Source organism: Amblyomma americanum, chromosome 10, assembly GCF_052857255.1.
Source record: "Amblyomma americanum isolate KBUSLIRL-KWMA chromosome 10, ASM5285725v1, whole genome shotgun sequence".
NCBI lineage: Eukaryota > Metazoa > Arthropoda > Arachnida > Ixodida > Ixodidae > Amblyomma > Amblyomma americanum.
In genome coordinates, this window is record NC_135506.1 from 126,151,463 (window position 1) to 126,173,133 (window position 21,671).

Consider the following 21,671-nt stretch of genomic DNA (forward strand, 5'->3'; position numbering starts at 1 on the left):
TGCATTCCTTTACAGCCATCAAAAGCTGGTCTTGCGGAACAGAGTAAAACAAATCTTGCACATCTACCGAAAACCCAAAGCTGATTTCGTTGGTACTCTGTAGGTACTCAGCGACAACTGTCGAATTTTTTGTGAGGAAGGTGTCGTCCAAAACAAGTAATTTAAAATGTTTTCGCAATAAACCGCGGACATTTACTTGCCATGAACCTTCTTCGCTGACAATAGTTCTGAAAGGTATTTCTGGCTTGTGGGTCTTGGGTGTAAAGAAAGCATTTTGGCTATTACCTCTGCTCCTTTTTATATCCTTCGCAAGAGTCTGGAGATTTAATTCTTTCGAAAATTGATGAATTTTGTGGTAAATCTAACAGCACTTTTCTTGACCCGTACAAAGTTCTTATAGACTGCAGCACGCGCTTTCTGATCGTAAATTTCCTTCGGCAAAACAACAAACTAAGTCTCTTTGTCAGCTTTAACAAGCTTTAGGCTGTTCTGCCTAGAGAAGGAAACAACACCATTCAGCATTCTGTGGCTTTGCGCACCTACGCATTTTGATGAACAGTTCCTCAAACAGTCCACACCTTATAGCAGGCACAGGTTCTGGTCCCCTCCATCTCTAACTTTATGGCCAATTTCCTGTTCCCAGCGATGGGTTCGTGTGTCTGAACACCAGGCTCCAAACGGTATTTCGGACCTTTTTGAAGAAGCCGAATGACGGTGTAGGGAACCGAGACGTCGCCCAGGACTGGAACATTTCTCTTTTTGTCTCGTGTAGTCCTCTCCCCCAAGCACAACAGCAGCTGATTCACGATGGCTCTCCAATGAAATTAAGCGAGTTGAGCAGCTCTTTTCTTCATAGAATAAATCTTTCTCACGGGGAGCCATTCGGGGTGATCTTTGTAGCACATCATGCACTGCCAATTATGGAACATGAAGCCTGTTGTTCAAGCACTCGAACTCATCGCTCCCACAGGAAATTGGTTCCAAAAATAAGAGATGGAGAGAACCAGGGCCGGTGCCTCCTAGAGGGTGTAGACTGTTTGAGGAACTGTTCACAAAACTGCGTTGGTTCGCAGAGCCATAGAACGCTGAATGGTGTTGCTTCCTTCATTAGGCACAACAGCCTTAAGCTTTTTCAAGCTGACAAAGAGACTGACTTTGTTGTTTTGCCTGAGGAAATGTACAGATCAGAAAGCGCGTGCTGCAGTCAATAAGAACTTTGTACAGGTCAGGAAAAGTGCTGTTAGACTTAAGACGAAATTCATGAACTTTTCCAAAAAATTAAATCTTCAGGCTCTTGCGAAGGATAAAAGAAAGAGCAGAGGTAATAGCTTAAATGCTTTCTTTACAGCCAAGACCCACAAGCCAAAAATACCTTTCAGAACTACTGTGAGCGAAGAAGGTTCCTGGCAGAAGAAGTTCAGCGGTTTCTTGCAAAAACATCTTAAATTACTTGTTTTGGACGACCCCTTCGTCAGAAAAAATTCGACAGTTGTCGCTGAGTACCTACAGAGTACCAACAACATCGGTTTTTGGTTTTCGGTATATTTGCAAGATTTGTTTTTTTCTGTCCCGCAAGACCACCTTTTGTTGGCTGTAAAGAAATGCTTAGAAACAAACGTGACACCTTTTTGCAGATTTCGTCAGCACTATCGGTTGATAACTTTATCGCTTTATTAAAGTTCTACCTAAGTGCTGCTTTTATACACTTTGACAACCTGCCTTTTTTGTAGCGCGACGGTGCGTGCATAGGGTACTGCGTGGCTCCTATCGTTTGCGATATATTCTTAGCATATGTCGATTAATCTTTAGATAAATGTTTTTGAGAGGGGGGTGGTTTGAAAGGTTTTCAGGTATGTGGACGATTTATTAGTGGTTTAAAAAAAGCCGAGTTACTTCACGTACCTCTCTACAGGTGGTAAAGTTTTAAATGCATTTGACAAATATGGACTTGGGCTCACTTTTACGCATCAACTACCCGACACTAACGTTTTACAGATTTTAGACCTAAAACTAACCTTCTTCGAAGACACGTTTGCTGGGGCTATTTCCCGAAGTGCAAAAAAGAATCTTTTGCCTTGTGATTCTATGCACTTCAAGACTAAAAAGAGCAATATCGTCGCAACGCCTGGAGTCTGCTCTCAAGAAATCGTGCCCGCATCAGTTGCAAGATAGCTTTCAAAATAAGATGAGCCGACTTTCGGTAGCTGGGTTCCCCAGCTCTGTGTGGGTTGCTGTTTACGAGACCCTCCTTCAAGTATTTAAGCACGAAACACGAAGAAATACCGGAGAAGATCGTTTCGGGAAACAAAAGCCGCTAGTTGTGCCTTACGTACGCAAGACCTCGCACAACTCGAGGAAAGAAGCCAACATGTATGCCTTGACTGTCGCCTTTTCGGCTACTAACAATGTGGAAAGTTGTGCCCCCAAATCTGCAACTCAAGGAAGCGGAGTTTCCCGATTAATCATGATACCCCATTTACGAAGTGTTCTGTAGGAGTGGTCTACGCTACCCCCTAACTTGTGGGAGGTTTTATGTCGGCCAGACTGGCCGATGCGTCACCGAGCGCTTGGGGGGCTATGCCCGAAATTTGTCAGACTTGAGAGATGAGTACGCAGATTTGGTTGCGCACGTAATGAGCGGCGACGGTTGCGAGGCGCGGCTGAATGAGACGACGAATATTGAAAAGAGCACAAATAAGACTGCACGTGTTATTTTGGAGGCTTTCTACAGAAAGAAATTTGGCTCTAGGTGTGTCAGTACTCCGTCCTTATCTCTTTTTGCCCCCGATTTTAATCTTTATATTCAGTTATAAAGTGCCGCTGCGGTGGCTGTGTGGTTATGGCACTCGGCTGCTGGCCCGAAAGACACGGTTTTTAATCCCTGACGCGGCGGTCGAATTTCAATTGAGGCGAAATTCTAGAGGCCCGTGTACAGTGCGATGTCAGTGCACGTTAAGAAACCCGAGGTGGTCGAAATTTCCGCACCCCTTCACTACGGCGTCTCTCACAGCCTGAGTCGCTTTGGGACGTTAAACCCGCATAAACCAAACCAAACCAAACCAATCAGTTATAATGCAACTGGTCCTTTTCTGGTTTGATTTTAGGCTGGCTGCCTGTTTTTCGCGATCTCAGATGTTGCCTTTGTTCAGCTTCTCCTCCTTTCCACCGTTCTCTCTCCTTGAAACTTCCCCTTATATAAGCTGCATCCTGGCCTCAATAAATTTCAGTTGTGAGTTAAAGCTAGTGTGTCGTCTTAGTTCTTGTTTAGTGGTTTGCATGGTTTGGCGCTAGTTGTTCTCTAATTCAAGTATGCAACAACTAGCCAAAAAAGACGTGTTAATGCACGGCGAAGAGCCTTCTGTAAACTTTTTTGCAAAGAACTCAGCGAATAAACGAAGCTAAATTTTATTGTTCTAAAGCATTCAGTTTAAAGCTGAAAAATACCAAGGAAAACAAGGTGCGTACGAATTAAGTTCTGGTACTTAATTCGCAGGTGGGTTAACTTTCCTGCCGCAGGGTTGCGCTGAGGTGGTTGAACCGAGAACATGACGACCTGCAAGAAAACAGCTGATTTCACGTCTGTTTAGTGGATTTTACCCGTAGTCTTCTTCGGGAGTCAAAACGAACGTCAATGCAGCTCGTACAGCAAGTGAAACGCGTCTTCGTGCGCCAACCGTTGCGCACTCTAGCACGACCGCCTGAGTCGTATTGCAACGTACGCTGTTGTCATTTTCGATGAAAAACGCAAAGCTCGAATATGCCGCCTCGAGGCGATCACAAAAACAAACATTTAGTGTGCGCCTATAGAATTAGGGGTTCAAAGTCGTCTCTTGTGACACATCTGTGACGCAAAAAGCAGCCGTCGGCCCGGCAGACATATAGGAGCGGGGCTAAATGATCTGTTTCAGACAAGTTTGTGATTTCACCGTTTTAATACTACGCCAGAATATATATCCTTGCATTACTTCAGAATATCCTTCAGTGGTCCTGGTAACACCACTAGGCGGAATAACACCCCTTTTAATACCTGCCCGTTGCTTCAAAATCTGTTCTATGTTATCCCCACTAATAAGGGTACTTCGTAAAGGTTTCCAAGTTCTGTTCCCTTTTACGGCCTGTCCTAATCCGAATCTTCTTAGCACCCTCGACTGCGTCAGAGGCCTGATCATTACCATGGTCAAGTTCCCCGCAGCTTTTGGGGACTGGGGGCTGGTGGACCACAGCTGTGGACTAGTGGTTTGAGCTTCCGTCTCGCATGCGGTAGGTGTGGGGTTTGATGCCCAGTGCCCCCGGTTACCCACCGATGATACAATGGGCACAAGCTTCCCCCGCCTGGTGATCGGCTTCTTTAGGGTGAAATGCTAGGGAAATGGGTCTTTGACCACACCTTGTACAATGAAAACTACCTTGTGCACAACATGGCGCTCTATGCCCAAAGCTGCCCTTGCGCCATATAAATGCATCATCATGAGGGCTGGTGGTTTACGAGTCCTCTCATGCAGAATGTGATGGCGAAGTGGTATACCCCGGTGTCTTAATTGTGTTCTGTAGAAAAGACGTCGGATTTTGATACCGCTGCAGAAGAGCGACAGCAGGACGACTGAACCTTTGTCCCTTTTAAAAGCACGCCAAACAGACAATGTGCCTCTACGACACCGCTGTATTCGCGTATTGGTTCACAGTTGACGGCGCCAACTTACAGCGTGAAAAACAGCGTAGCTAGCTCTCCCGGGATAAGCGAAATGGGCCTCGTACACGGTGATGCCGGCTACGTTGATGTCCAGTGCCCTCAGTGTACCGAATTGCCGCTTTCCTCCCTGGAGTAGCGGCTCATCGTCCACGAAGATCTGCGTGTGGGGACAGGCAGGACCACAGGCATGTGTCGACCCAAGTCATACCGTGTGGCGTTCATTTACACTGTCAAGCTTTATATACATAAGATTACACATTCCTTCAGTTATCTGTTCATAGAGGCCCCAATCACCAAGTCGCGTAAACAGTCAGTCGAAAGGTGTGCGTCTAAATGTTGCGCTGCCAATGTCACAGACATAATATACCTGAACAAATTAAGCATTAAAACCAATTTTTCCTAAACATGGTAAATTAGGAAAATATGAATTATGTCTTGCCACTTGGCGCGAATCCTCTTTATGCCAGCTCAAAAATATGTAAGTACATAAAAAAATAATTTGCACCCCAAGGTAGAGTCACTCAAGGTCTTGGCCAGCCGACAGTTTTGTGACAGCTGAGGAAATAGACATGTTCGGCTAATTTGGAAAACGACCAAAGAAAGACACTCTCATCGCTTCATAAGAAAGACGCTTAATTTAAAATGACCCAGATGGCGTTGCATGACCCCTGCATGCTACAAAAAGAGTGAAGTTTACTTGTCTTTGATTGCTAACGATTACGCTTTGCATTCTTTTCATACCAAAGACTAATTTTCCTGTAATTAGGGATAACTTTCAGTTTTTTCGGCGATATATTCATAAAAGACAAGCCACACATTTCTCTAGGTTCTTTCTCCCAATTAGGCATTCAGTTTGTCATGTTGTGATGCCAGACATTGCGTCACACGACCATCAAGAGCAATGATTGAATTAAGACATTGAACCTTCAATTTAGTTGGTCTCTAGACCAAGAAAGCGTTGAGCTTTTATTATTCTCTGCATGTCTGCAGAAATTCCTCATCTGCCCATATTGTCTGCGTTTCAAAGCAAGAACCACGTCATATTTTATTTATTTATTAATTTTTATTAAATCATACTGTCAGCTGCTGCCAAGACAGGAGTTGCGATCGTTGAACAATATAAAACGCAATGCAAAACTACGTTCTATGGTCAGACATGCGACAATTCAGTACATAACGTTTATGGTAAAAAGCGCAACATAGCATCAACTGTTCCAAACTGGTTTCTTTCAAATCATTTACAAACGAAAGCCACAAATGTAGCGGAGATAAATAATCAAAACAAAGATGCAATACATCTGCAGATCACCGCCTCAAGAGCAATACTAATACTACTTCAAGCAATTTGAAACAATACAGTATCTCAAGCAGGCGCAAACAGCGGAAAGTAATTGGAGGGTCCGAACTGTTTTCAGAAGGGTATATGCTTGGGCTTGTTGGTTCATAACTTCAAGGTGAAAAACGTAGCGCAAAGAAACGAGGACACAGAAAGACGGACAACACACGGCGCTTACTTCCAACAATGGTTTATTTCAGAAAGAAAAAGTGGTTTTATAACGAAATCACGACCAACACGCCGTCAAACCATGTGCTAGCAAAGCGTATCAGCCAGATATGCGATCTCTTTCGCCATCAATGATACAGAGGGGGTACTCACACAATCATCTTTCAAAAGTTATATCCATTCCGCTTCTATGATTTCTCGTGTCAACCGGTTATTGTGCACATTTAAGACCATGCATTGTTCAAGAAGCGGTATGCAGTGACATGACCGGCAGTGGACTGACAACCCTTTTCCACGCATATCATCTACGTCACGCCCATGCTCTCGAAGCCTATCATTAAGGCATCTGCCGGTTTGCCCTACATACTGCTTGCCACAGGAAAGAGGAATTTGATAAATGACATTTTCAATACAAAGGACAAACTTTTTCCTATGTTTTTTCGTACAACCAACACCGTTTTTAGATTTTTTGAAATGTTTCGTACACAGATGACTCAACTTCAAGCGCCGTGTGTTGTCCGTCTTTCTGTGTCCTCGTTTCTTTGCGCTACGTTTTTCACCTCGAACTGTTTTCTCGCGAACACAGCGTGAGCTTCAAAAAATATTCTTTCATCATGGGCGTCTGACGCAATCAAGCTATTTAGAGAGCTATGTTTACTTCGCGTCATGTCTAATGTGGGTTACAGATGTCCTCCACAGTGCAGACAGGCCTACGGTTCAGCCATTAACACTACGTCGTTCAATCTTCGTTCACGCTTTGGCTGTAAGGAATTGTGCTGATTATTTCATAAACTGTTGATATCATACAGCGGTGCATATGCATTATGACCCATGCGTACACCCACATATTCTAATCGGCGGCACAGTAAGGGGGGAGAAGTTAGTAAGAATAATCTGGAATCCGGTTCTGTGTTTTCGCGCCTACGCAGAATTAGTTCTTGCAGGGTCAATCCTGTAGTAAAATTTTGCCTCGTGCTAAACGGCGTTACTGTTAACATGAGAATTTCATGCCCTCCACCACGTACAAGTCAAAAAGTGAAGCAAGAATATTAGGACATCTATTATTACTTGAAGTACCCGTCTCGCTCGCCAGCTTACGTTTAGTCCTCCTCTCCTTGTAACCGCTGCCTTTATGATATGCACGCCTTCTGTGACCACGTAGTTAGTCGTGGCCAACACTTCCGTTCTTTTCCCCTGTTTTGAGGATGCTGTCGCTGTCCGCTTTTGGCCTTGATATGATTGCTTGTAGCGTAGCGTTTCGTCCAGAAAAAAATGCCTCAGGGTCATGCTGAACCTGCAGATGTCAGACATGAAAAAATTGCTGAGAATAATTAAAAAAACAACTGCAACCCGAACCAGTTACGGCCGCAGGGAGTGACATTCTAAAAAAATAGACAAAGTTGTAATTTTCAGGCTTGACTATTCGTGGATGCCGAACTAAGAAGTCCGCCCCCAGCTGGACCTTTCAAACCTCCTCTTTGTTTGACACTAGCAGGTGTTCATAGGCCGCTATTATTAAGTATGGCAATCAATATATGGCGATAAACAAAATAGGAGTTGTCACGTGCTGATGAGAAATATCAGCCTTCCACAGTGGTAGATGTTTCCTATATGAAGCCTATGGAAGGCATTCAGTCCTTGCTAAACGGTCCCAATGCACTGTTTCGGTTAAAATAATTCAGTTTCCCATAGAGTATCAACCAGTGCTTTTCACATACGGCCCTCAAACTGGGAAAGACAAAAGGACCCCATTATGCTCAGAATTTAAATCCCCAAAGACATTTTTTGCTTTGCCCGCTCTCAGCGATATACCACAGCGGTGGTTTGAGCATCCTCCTGGCACGCGAGGGGATTCGGTACCCAGTGCGTGGTTTCCTCATGAGTGCTAGGCTGCTCCTAGGCCTCTCTGTGGTCACCTTTTGTAGAAAAATACACACCGCATATCACGTACGAAGGCACATAGACGAGGACAGACAGAGACGTAGGCGTCACATTACGCCAAGGTGCTTGTGGCGTTTACGCCTCTGTACTGTAACACAAACCCACTCACTAGTCTGAGCTTTCGAACAAACCCTCCCGCCACGGAGCTCTGAGTTCGAAGCTGCCTTTGCGCCAGTACAATTCACCATAATAATTCTTACTGTGAACACAAGCAACACGTTCATGTAAGGCTGCTCCTTCATTCACATAGATTGGCTGTTATTGAGACCACGAATCGCGAAAAACAGAAATTAGAAAAAAAGAACCGAACGTTTCACTACCGGCCTTCCTTGTTTAGTGTTTTTTTATTTTATATAAATACATGCATAAATATAATAAAGGCTGCCTGAAACCTTCCACTTTGAAATAGAGCAGTTATCAAGGTAATGGTTCAGTTTTTTATTTAATTTCCTAAAAGTTAATGACAGAAGTTTTTTGACACCATCAGTTCGAGTCCAGTGTCCAACAGCACACTAGCAGTTATGACCTACTTAGTCCGTGTGTCTTCCCCGTGTGTTGTAGCGTCTTGTGACCCGACCACAATGGATCAGCGTCTCTGGAGCTCACCTGCTCTTGCCACGTTCGCGAGGTAGAAACTCAGCCACGGCTGCCGCATCTGGATGGACGTTAAATGTAAAAGGCACCCATCTGCTGTGCAATGTCAGCGCTGATTAAAGAAGCCCAGGTGCTCTGACTAGGTCAGAGAAGTACTGTACGAATTTTAAATTTTCCAGACCGAATGTAATATAAATACTGTATATTTGCTACCGAATCGAATGCGAAGGGTCAGAGAACGTAATCGAATACGAATCACATATTCTTACCAAGATTCGCTACTTGTTATATTATACAGTGAGCAATCGTGAGAAACAGCGAAGGGCTGCATTCGCAGTAATAGGTGTATCTCATGAATGACGCCACATTGTTCTCCATTTGGGGGGTCGAAACACATATTCAGTGTATTTATATTTGTTTTCTTATGTTCTTACGAAAAGTACTTTTGCTGCTGATACCTGAGGCTAGCAAAATACCGCCGCAACTTAGTGGAAGAGACGGGCGAGAACTACGCATTATGCATGGCCACCGGGTTCAGGCGTAGAGGCCGGGTTAGCGCCTTGTCCCTGCAGTGTCGACAAATCTCTGAGGCATGCATGAGGATTATGAGCAAAGCCACGCAACTGGGCCGCACAGCTGAGCTGAATCCTCCATCCAGTACGAGCCTATTGGAACTTCGCGCCAATTACTCGAAATGTATTCGAAAACTAGAGGCCATTTTCGAATTGTTTCGAATAATTTTAAACGCACCATTTGATTCGTCCCATTCTATGAGTATCGGGATATTTAGTTCTGTATTCAAAATTTCCGAATACTAGCACACCCTCAGTCCAGAGACGTGTACTGCGGCCCCCTTCATAGCCCATGTTAGCTCCAGGACAATGACAAAACGTGCTGTATACAACCAGCAATAGCCAGGTGCGCCACTCGCGCGTAAAATTCTTTTGAGTTTGAAAGTACAGCGCTTTAAAATTTTCCGCCGGAGCGCCGAACCCAGTACTTCCGATTCGCCCGCTTGAATAATCAGCGCATTTCTGAACCATGATTGGCAACTCCGGCAGGCGCCCCGGAGGCGGGAGCGGGCGCTCGATTTCCTTGATTTTCATTTTTGTACGGTGCCATTTGCACAACGCCTCCGGCTGGCCGTCTCCAGCTGCGAAGAGCAGTGGTCCTCCGCGCTTCGGGTCTTTGCTTACGCCGCAGTGGTCGATATTTTACGCTAAAGGCCACGTCTCACCATCGAATTTCAATGCACCTAGTGCTACAAGCTCTGAATAGTATTATCACTGCACGCAGAGATACAGCGCATCGGTACGACTGAGCCAGTTGCATCTCCAGAAGGAGCTTTATTAAAGTCTGTACCAAGCCTTGCATCTTTAGTCGTGCACAGAAGATTGCGAAGCACGCTTCAATGATCAGGCTGTTCAAGCACGCTATGCTGGGATTGTTCCAATAAATTGTGCTTGCTCGCTCCCACATGAAGACAGCAAATCTTAGTCTTTGTGTTGCTCGATGCTATGAAAGACATCTAATGATAAAGCGTGGTCGACATTATCTGTCCGTGATTGCGCAGATTTGCGGAAACAAATATTTCTGCGTTGTCTTCCTGCTCAGTCAGATGAAATTTTTACAGAGGAGGGAGAATGCTTGGTGTTTTGTGCTTAAAGACTTATTGCTGTTCTCTATTGCTCAATCGCATAAAAATACAGCATTTTCATTGAACCTACACCCGAAACCTATTCTCGATGAGTGGAAGGAGCTGCACTCACAGCTGCAAAAAAATGTTGACGAGCTGTGTAACTGCAAAGCTGCCAAGCTCTTCCTCTATGGAATATGCCAGGCTCCGAAATTGAAGCTCTCATCATGGCTACGAGAAAAAGACATCGTCGCGGAAAAAGTGGAAGAAGCAACGTGGAAAAACAACAGTGGAATAAGCAACGTGTCGTTCATCTCATCGATAACTACGAACAAAGCGCCTGACCACAAACAGGGCAAGAAACGAACGGGCACTACGATTCTGCTTATATTCACGCGACAGCAGTGGACCGTGGTCTGAACGCGTGCTTAACCCACTCTAGACTTGTTGACAGGAAGCCTTGAGCGATAATACAGAAACCTCCTGGGCTGTCCTCCGGCTGACAGTAGAAAAAGCATCGGCCCGTTCATCGCATCGATAACTGCGGACAAAGCACGTGTCCACAAACGGTACGAAAAGAACGGGCACTACGGTTCGGCTGATATTCACGCGGCAGCAGTGGACCGTGGTCTGAACGCGTGCTTAACCCACTCTAGACTTGTTCACAGGAAGCCTTGAGCGATAACACAGAAACCTCCTGGGCTGTCCTCCGGCTGACAGTAGAAAAAGCATCGGCCCGTTCATCGCATCGTTAACTGCGGACAAAGCACGTGACCACAAACAGGGTACGAAAAGAACGAGCACTACGGCTCGGCTGATATTCACGCGGAAGCAGTGGACCGTGGTCTGAACGCGTGCTTAACCCCCTCTAGACTTGTTCACAGGAAGCCTTGAGCGATAATAAAGAAACCTCCTGGGCTGTCCTCCGGCTGACAGTAGAAAGAGCATCGGCCCGTTCATCGCATCGTTAACTGCGGACAAAGCACGTGACCACAAACAGGGTACGAAAAGAACGGGCACTACGGCTCGGCTGATATTCACGCGGAAGCAGTGGACCGTGTTCTGAACGCGTGCTTAACCCGCTCTAGACTTGTTCACAGGAAGCCTTCGCGATAATACAGAAACCTCCTGGGCTGTCCTCCGGCTGACAGTAGAAAAAGCATCAGGCCGTTCATCACATCGATAACTGCGAACAAAGCACGTGACCACAAACAGGGTACGAAAAGAACGGGCACTACGGTTCGGCTGATAATCACGCGGCAGCACTGGACCGTGGTCTGAACGCGTGCTTAATCCGCTCTAGACTTGTTCACAGGAAGCCTTGAGCGATAATACAGAAACCTCCTGGGCTGTCCTCCGGCTGATAGTAGAAAAAGCATCGGCCCGTTCATCGCATCGATAACTGCGGACAAAGCACGTGACCAGAAACAAAGTACGAAAAGAACGGGCACTACGGTTCTGCTGATATTCACGCGGCAGCAGTGGACCGTGGTCTGAACGCATGCTTAACCCGCTCTAGACTTGTTCACAGGAAGCCTTGAGCGATAATACAGAAACCTCCTGGGCTTTCCTACAGCTGATAGTAGAAAAAGCATCGGCCCGTTCATCGCATCGATAACTGTGGACAAAGCACGTGACCAGAAACAGGGTACGAAAAGAACGGGCACTACGGTTCTGCTGATATTCACGCGGCAGCAGTGGACCGTGGTCTGAACGCGTGCTTAACCCGCTCTAGACTTGTTCACAGGAAGCCTTCGCGATAATACAGAAGCCTCCGGGGCTGTCCTCCGGCTGACAGTAGAAAAAGCATCAGGCCGTTCATCGCATCGATAACTGCGAACAATGCACGTGTCCAGAAACAGGGTACGAAAAGAACGGGCACTACGGTTCGGCTGATATTCACGCGGCAGCAATGGACCGCGGTCTGAACGCGTGCTTAACCCGTTCTAGACTTGTTCAAAGGAAGCCTTCGCGATAATACAGAAACCTCCTAGGCTGTCCTCCGGCTGACAGTAGAAAAAGCATCAGGCCGTTCATCACATCGATAACTGCGGACAAAGCACGTGACAGCAAACAGGGTACGAAAAGAACGGGCACTACGGTTGTGCTGATATTCACGCGGCAGCAGTGGACCGTGGTCTGAACGCGTGCTTAAAACGCTCTAGACTTGTTCACAGGAAGCCTTGAGCGATAATACAGAAACCTCCTGGGCTGTCCTCCGGCTGACAGTAGAAAAAGCATCGGCCCGTTCATCGCATCGATAACTGCGGACAAAACACTTCACCACAAACAGGGTACGAAAAGAACGGGCACTATGGTTCGGCTGATAATCACGCGGCAGCACTGGACCGTGGTCTGAACGCGTGCTTAATCCGCTCTAGACTTGTTCACAGAAAGCCTTCGCGATAATACAGAAACATCCTAGGCTGTCCTCCGGCTGACAGTAGAAGAAGCATCGGCCCGTTCATCTCATCGATAACTGCGGACAAAGCACGTGACCAGAAACAAAGTACGAAAAGAACGGGCACTACGGTTCTGCTGATATTCACGCGGCAGCAGTGGACCGTGGTCTGAACGCATGCTTAACCCGCTCTAGACTTGTTCACAGGAAGCCTTGAGCGATAATACAGAAACCTCCTGGGCTTTCCTACAGCTGATAGTAGAAAAAGCATCGGCCCGTTCATCGCATCGATAACTGCGGACAAAGCACGTGACCAGAAACAGGGTACGAAAAGAACGGGCACTACGGTTCTGCTGATATTCACGCGGCAGCAGTGGACCGTGGTCTGAACGCGTACTTAACCCGCTATAGACTTGTTCACAGGAAGCTTTCGCGATAATACAGAAACCTCCTAGGCTGTCCTCCGGCTGACAGTAGAAAAAGCACCAGGCCGTTCATCACATCGATAACTGCGGACAAAGCACGTGACAACAAACAGGGTACGAAAAGCACGGGCACTACGGTTCAGCTGATATTCACGCGGCAGCAGTGGACCGTGGTCTGAACGCGTGCTTAACCCGCTCTAGACTTGTTCACAGGAAGCCTTGAGCGATAACACAGAAACCTCCTGGGCTGTCCTCCGGCTGACAGTAGAAGAAGCATCGGCCCGTTCATCTCATCGATAACTACGAACAAAGCGCCTGACCACAAACAGGGTAAGAAAGGAACGGGCACTATGGTTCGGCTGATATTCACGCGGCAGCAGTGGACCGTGGTCTGAACGCGTGCTTAACCCGCTCTAGACTTGTTGACAGGAAGCCTTGATCGATAATACAGAAACCTCCTGGGCTTTCCTACAGCTGACAGTAGAAAAAGCATCGGCCTGTTCATCGCATCGATAACTGCGGACAAAGCACGTGAACAGAAACAGGGTACGAAAAAAACGGGCACTACGGTTCTGCTGATATTCACGCGGCAGCATTGGACCGTGGTCAGAACGCGTGCTTAACCCGCTCTAGACTTGTTCACAGGAAGCCTTGAGTGATAATACAGAAACCTCCTGGGCTGTCCTCCGGCAGACAGTAGAAAAAGCATCAGGCCGTTCATCACATCGATAACTGCGGACAAAGCACGTGACCAGAAACAGGGTACGAAAAGAACGGGCACTACGGTTCGGCTGATATTCACGCGGCAGCAGTGGACCGTGGTCTGAACGCGTGCTTAACCCGCTCTAGACTTGTTCAGAGGAAGCCTTCGCGATAATACAGAAACCTCCTGGGGCTGTCCTCCGGCTGACAGTAGAAAAAGCATCAGGCCGTTCATCACATTGATAACTGCGAACAAAGCACGTGACCAGAAACAGGGTACGAAAAGAACGGGCACTATGGTTCGGCTGATATTCACGCGGCAGCAGTGGACCGTGGTCTGAACGCGTGCTTAACCCGCTCTAGACTTGTTCACAGGAAGCCTTGAGCGATAATACAGAAACCTCCTGGGCTGTCCTCCGGCTGAGAGTAGAAAAAGCATCGGCCTGTTCATCGCATCGATAACTGCGGACAAAGCACGTGAACAGAAACAGGGTACGAAAAGAACGGACACTACGGTTCGGCTGATAATCACGCGGCAGCAGTGGACCGTGGTCTGAACGCGTGCTTAACCCGCTCTAGACTTGTTCACAGGAAGCCTTGAGTGATAATACAGAAACCTCCTGGGCTGTCCTCCGGCAGACAGTAGAAAAAGCATCGCCCCGTTCATCGCATCGATAACTGCGGACAAAGCACGTGACCAGAAACAGGGTACGAAAAGAACGGGCACTACGGTTCTGCTGATATTCACGCGGCAGCAGTGGACCGTGGTCTGAACGCGTGCTTAACCCGTTCTAGACTTGTTCAAAGGAAGCCTTCGCGATAATACAGAAACCTCCTAGGCTGTCCTCCGGCTGACAGTAGAAAAAACATCAGGCCGTTCATTACATCGATAACTGCGGACAAAGCACGTGACAACAAACAGGGTACGAAAAGAACGGGCACTACGGTTCTGCTGATATTCACGCGGCAGCAATGGACAAAAAAGACGAACTGCGCAACAAGAACACGGACGAAAGGGAGGCAGACACACACTAACGCAGAACGTTAGTGTGTGTCTGCCTCCCTTTCGTCCGTGTTCTTGTTGCGCAGTTCGTCTTTTTTGCATTATGATCAACCAACTAGCCCGACAAGTCCTGTTGAAAGCAATGGACCGTGGTCTGAACGCGTGCTTAACCCGCTCTAGACTTGTTCACAGGAAGCCTTGAGCGATAATACAGAAACCTCCTGGGCTGTCCTCCGGCTGACAGTAGAAAAAACATCAGGCCGTTCATCACATCGATAACTGCGGACAAAGCACGTGACAACAAACAGGGTACGAAAAGAACGGGAACTACGGTTCTGCTGATATTCACGCGGCACCAGTGGACCGTGGTCTGAACGCGTGCTTAACCCGCTCTAGACTTGTTCACAGGAAGCCTTGAGTGATAATACAGAAACCTCCTGGGCTTTCCTACAGCTGACAGTAGAAAAAGCATCGGCCCGTTCATCGCATCGATAACTGCGGACAAAGCACGTGACCACAAACAGGGTACGAAAAGAACAGGCACTACGGTTCGGCTGATATTCACGCGGCAGCAGTGGACCGCGGTCTGAACGCGTGCTTAACCCGTTCTAGACTTGTTCAAAGGAAGCCTTCGCGATAATACAGAAACCTCCTAGGCTGTCCTCCGGCTGACAGTAGAAAAAACATCAGGCCGTTCATCACATCGATAACTGCGGACAAAGCACGTGACAACAAACAGGGTACGAAAAGAACGGGCACTACGGTTCTGCTGATATTCACGCGGCAGCAGTGGACCGTGGTCTGAACGCGTGCTTAACCCGCTCTAGACTTGTTCACAGGAAGCCTTGAGCGATAATACAGAAACCTCCTGGGCTGTCCTCCGGCTGACAGTAGAAAAAGCATCGGCCCGTTCATCGCATCGATAACTGCGGACAAAGCACGTGACCAGAAACAGGGTACGAAAAGAACGGGCACTACGGTTCCGCTGATATTCACGCGGCACCAGTGGACCGTGGTCTGAACGCGTGCTTAACCCACTCTAGACTTGTTCACAGGAAGCCTTGAGCGATAACACAGAAACCTCCTGGGCTGTCCTCCGGCTGACAGTAGAAAAAGCATCGGCCCGTTCATCGCATCGTTAACTGCGGACAAAGCACGTGACCAGAAACAGGGTACGAAAAGAACGGGCACTACGGTTCCGCTGATATTCACGCGGCACCAGTGGACCGTGGTCTGAACGCGTGCTTAACCCACTCTAGACTTGTTCACAGGAAGCCTTGAGCGATAACACAGAAACCTCCTGGGCTGTCCTCCGGCTGACAGTAGAAAAAGCATCGGCCCGTTCATCGCATCGTTAACTGCGGACAAAGCACGTGACCACAAACAGGGTACAAAAAGAACGGGCACTACGGCTCGGCTGATATTCACGCGGAAGCAGTGGACCGTGGTCTGAACGCGTGCTTAACCCGCTCTAGACTTGTTCACAGGAAGCCTTCGCGATAACACAGAAACATCCTAGGCTGTCCTCCGGCTGACAGTAGAAAAAGCACCAGGCCGTTCATCACATCGATAACTGCGGACAAAGCACGTGACAACAAACAGGGTACAAAAAGAACGGGCACTACGGTTCAGCTGATATTCACGCGGCAGCAGTGGACCGTGGTCTGAACGCGTGCTTAACCCACTCTAGACTTGTTCACAGGAAGCCTTGAGCGATAATACAGAAACCTCTCGGGCTTTCCTACAGCTGGCAGTAGAAAAAGCATCGGCCCGTTCATCGCATCGATAACTGCGGACAAAGCACGTGACCAGAAACAGGGTACGAAAAGAACGGGCACTACGGTTCTGCTGATATTCACGCGGCAGCAGTGGACCGTGGTCTGAACGCGTACTTAACCCGCTATAGACTTGTTCACAGGAAGACTTGAGCGATAATACAGAAACCTCCTGGGCTGTCCTCCGGCTCAGAGTAGAAAAGGCATCGGCCTGTTCATCGCATCGATAACTGCGGACAAAGCACGTGAACAGAAACAGGGTACGAAAAAAATGTGCACTACGGTTCTGCTGATATTCACGCGGCAGCATTGGACCGTGGTCAGAACGCGTGCTTAACCCGCTCTAGACTTGTTCACAGGAAGCCTTGAGTGATAATACAGAAACCTCCTGGGCTGTCCTCCGGCAGACAGTAGAAAAAGCATCAGGCCGTTCATCACATCGATTACTGCGGACAAAGCACGTGACCAGAAACAGGGTACGAAAAGAACGGGCACTACGGTTCGGCTGATATTCACGCGGCAGCAGTGGACCGTGGTCTGAACGCGTGCTTAACCCGCTCTAGACTTGTTCACAGGAAGCCTTGAGCGATAATACAGAAACCTCCTGGGCTGTCCTCCGGCTGAGAGTAGAAAAAGCATCGGCCTGTTCATCGCATCGATAACTGCGGACAAAGCACGTGAACAGAAACAGGGTACGAAAAGAACGGACACTACGGTTCGGCTGATAATCACGCGGCAGCAGTGGACCGTGGTCTGAACGCGTGCTTAACCCGCTCTAGACTTGTTCACAGGAAGCCTTGAGTGATAATACAGAAACCTCCAGGGCTGTCCTCCGGCAGACAGTAGAAAAAGCATCGCCCCGTTCATCGCATCGATAACTGCGGACAAAGCACGTGACCAGAAACAGGGTACGAAAAGAACGGGCACTACGGTTCTGCTGATATTCACGCGGCAGCAGTGGACCGTGGTCTGAACGCGTGCTTAACCCGTTCTAGACTTGTTCAAAGGAAGCCTTCGCGATAATACAGAAACCTCCTGGGCTGTCCTCCGGCTGACAGTAGAAAAAACATCAGGCCGTTCATCACATCGATAACTGCGGACAAAGCACGTGACAACAAACAGGGTACGAAAAGAACGGGCACTACGGTTCTGCTGATATTCACGCGGCACCAGTGGACCGTGGTCTGAACGCGTGCTTAACCCGCTCTAGACTAGTTCACAGGAAGCCTTGAGCGATAACACAGAAACGTCCTGGGCTGTCCTCCGGCTGACAGTAGAAAAAGCATCGGCCCGTTCATCGCATCGTTAACTGCGGACAAAGCACGTGACAACAAACAGGGTACGAAAAGAACGGGCACTACGGTTCTGCTGATATTCACGCGGCAGCAATGGACCGTGGTCTGAACGCGTGCTTAACCCGCTCTAGACTTGTTCACAGGAAGCCTTGAGCGATAATACAGAAACCTCCTGGGCTGTCCTCCGGCTGACAGTAGAAAAAACATCAGGCCGTTCATCACATCGATAACTGCGGACAAAGCACGTGACAACAAACAGGGTACGAAAAGAACGGGCACTACGGTTCTGCTGATATTCACGCGGCACCAGTGGACCGTGGTCTGAACGCGTGCTTAACCCGCTCTAGACTAGTTCACAGGAAGCCTTGAGCGATAACACAGAAACGTCCTGGGCTGTCCTCCGGCTGACAGTAGAAAAAGCATCGGCCCGTTCATCGCATCGTTAACTGCGGACAAAGCACGTGACCACAAACAGGGTACAAAAAGAACGGGCACTACGGCTCGGCTGATATTCACGCGGAAGCAGTGGACCGTGGTCTGAACGCGTGCTTAACCCGCTCTAGACTTGTTCACAGGAAGCCTTGAGCGATAATACAGAAACCTCCCGGTCTTTCCTACAGCTGACAGTAGGAAAAGCATCGGCCCGTTCATCGGATCGATAACTGCGGACAAAGCACGTGACCAGAAACAGGGTACGAAAAGAACGGGCACTACGGTTCTGCTGATATTCACGCGGCAGCAGTGGACCGTGGTCTGAACGCGTACTTAACCCGCTATAGACTTGTTCACAGGAGGACTTGAGCGATAATACAGAAACCTCCTGGGCTGTCCTCCGGCTCAGATTAGAAAAGGCATCGGCCTGTTCATCGCATCGATAACTGCGGACAAAGCACGTGAACAGAAACAGGGTACGAAAAAAACGGGCACTACGGTTCTGCTGATATTCACGCGGCAGCATTGGACCGTGGTCAGAACGCGTGCTTAACCCGCTCTAGACTTGTTCACAGGAAGCCTTGAGTGATAATACAGAAACCTCCTGGGCTGTCCTCCGGCAGACAGTAGAAAAAGCATCAGGCCGTTCATCACATTGATAACTGCGGACAAAGCACGTGACCAGAAACAGGGTACGAAAAGAACGGGCACTACGGTTCGGCTGATATTTACGCGGCAGCAGTGGACCGTGGTCTGAACTCGTGCTTAACCCGCTCTAGACTTGTTCAGAGGAAGCCTTCGCGATAATACAGAAACCTCCTGGGCTGTCCTCCGGCTGACAGTAGAAAAAGCATCAGGCCGTTCATCACATCGATAACTGCGAACAAAGCACGTGACCAGAAACAGGGTACGAAAAGAACGGGCACTATGGTTCGGCTGATATTCACGCGGCAGCAGTGGACCGTGGTCTGAACGCGTGCTTAACCCGCTCTAGACTTGTTCACAGGAAGCCTTGAGCGATAATACAGAAACCTCCTGGGCTGTCCTCCGGCTGAGAGTAGAAAAAGCATCGGCCTGTTCATCGCATCGATAACTGCGGACAAAGCACGTGAACAGAAACAGGGTACGAAAAGAACGGACACTACGGTTCGGCTGATAATCACGCGGCAGCAGTGGACCGTGGTCTGAACGCGTGCTTAACCCGCTCTAGACTTGTTCACAGGAAGCCTTGAGTGATAATACAGAAACCTCCTGGGCTGTCCTCCGGCAGACAGTAGAAAAAGCATCGCCCCGTTCATCGCATCGATAACTGCGGACAAAGCACGTGACCAGAAACAGGGTACGAAAAGAACGGGCACTACGGTTCTGCTGATATTCACGCGGCAGCAGTGGACCGTGGTCTGAACGCGTGCTTAACCTGTTCTAGACTTGTTCACAGGAAGCCTTGAGCGATAATGCAGAAACCTCCTGGGCTGTCCTCCGGCTGACAGTAGAAAAAACATCAGGCCGTTCATCACATCGATAACTGCGGACAAAGCACGTGACAACAAACAGGGTACGAAAAGAACGGGCACTACGGTTCTGCTGATATTCACGCGGCACCAGTGGACCGTGGTCTGAACGCGTGCTTAACCCGCTCTAGACTTGTTCACAGGAAGCCTTGAGTGATAATACAGAAACCTCCTGGGCTTTCCTACAGCTGACAGTAGAAAAAACATCGGCCCGTTCATCGCATCGATAACTGCGGACAAAGCACGTGACCACAAACAGGGTACGAAAAGAACGGGCACAACGGTTCGGCTGATATTCACGCGGCAGCAGTGGACCGCGGTCTGAACGCGTGCTTAACCCGTTCTAGACTTGTTCAAAGGAAGCCTTCGCGATAATACAGAAACCTCCTAGGCTGTCCTCCGGCTGACAGTAGAAAAAACATCAGGCCGTTCATTACATCGATAACTGCGGACAAAGCACGTGACAACAAACTGGGTACGAAAAGAACGGGCACTACGGTTCTGCTGATATTCACGCGGCAGCAATGGACCGTGGTCTGAACGCGTGCTTAACCCGCTCAAGACTTGTTCACAGGAAGCCTTGAGCGATAATACAGAAACCTCCTGGGCTGTCCTCCGGCTGACAGTAGAAAAAACATCAGGCCGTTCATCACATCGATAACTGCGGACAAAGCACGTGACCAGAAACAAGGTACGAAAAGAACGGGCACTACGGTTCTGCTGATATTCACGCGGCACCAGTGGACCGTGGTCTGAACGCGTGCTTAACCCACTCTAGACTTGTTCACAGGAAGCCTTGAGTGATAATACAGAAACCTCCTGGGCTGTCCTCCGGCAGACAGTAGAAAAAGCATCGCCCCGTTCATCGCATCGATAACTGCGGACAAAGCACGTGACCAGAAACAGGGTACGAAAAGAACGGGCACTACGGTTCTGCTGATATTCACGCGGCAGCAGTGGACCGTGGTCTGAACGCGTGCTTAACCCGTTCTAGACTTGTTCAAAGGAAGCCTTCGCGATAATACAGAAACCTCCTAGGCTGTCCTCCGGCTGACAGTAGAAAAAACATCAGGCCGTTCATTACATCGATAACTGCGGACAAAGCACGTGACAACAAACAGGGTACGAAAAGAACGGGCACTACGGTTCTGCTGATATTCACGCGGCAGCAATGGACAAAAAAGACGAACTGCGCAACAAGAACACGGACGAAAGGGAGGCAGACACACACTAACGCAGAACGTTAGTGTGTGTCTGCCTCCCTTTCGTCCGTGTTCTTGTTGCGCAGTTCGTCTTTTTTGCATTATGATCAACCAACTAGCCCGACAAGTCCTGTTGAAAGCAATGGACCGTGGTCTGAACGCGTGCTTAACCCGCTCTAGACTTGTTCACAGGAAGCCTTGAGCGATAATACAGAAACCTCCTGGGCTGTCCTCCGGCTGACAGTAGAAAAAACATCAGGCCGTTCATCACATCGATAACTGCGGACAAAGCACGTGACAACAAACAGGGTACGAAAAGAACGGGAACTACGGTTCTGCTGATATTCACGCGGCACCAGTGGACCGTGGTCTGAACGCGTGCTTAACCCGCTCTAGACTTGTTCACAGGAAGCCTTGAGTGATAATACAGAAACCTCCTGGGCTTTCCTACAGCTGACAGTAGAAAAAGCATCGGCCCGTTCATCGCATCGATAACTGCGGACAAAGCACGTGACCACAAACAGGGTACGAAAAGAACAGGCACTACGGTTCGGCTGATA

At 48.4% G+C, this 21,671-nt stretch overlaps 1 protein-coding gene across 2 annotated transcripts in view; it reads right to left on the reverse strand.

The window, feature by feature from the left end:
• Positions 1–21,671, reverse strand: part of LOC144106405 (uncharacterized) — a 667,694-nt gene that overhangs the window by 21,031 nt on the left and 624,992 nt on the right. For both annotated transcript variants that reach the window (XM_077639210.1, XM_077639209.1), the window contains exons 3-4: positions 7,293–7,488; positions 4,701–4,847 (exon numbers count right to left, since the gene is read on the reverse strand). In XM_077639210.1, coding sequence (XP_077495336.1) covers positions 4,701–4,847; positions 7,293–7,488 — 343 coding nt within the window. The remainder of the gene's footprint in view (positions 1–4,700; positions 4,848–7,292; positions 7,489–21,671) is intronic.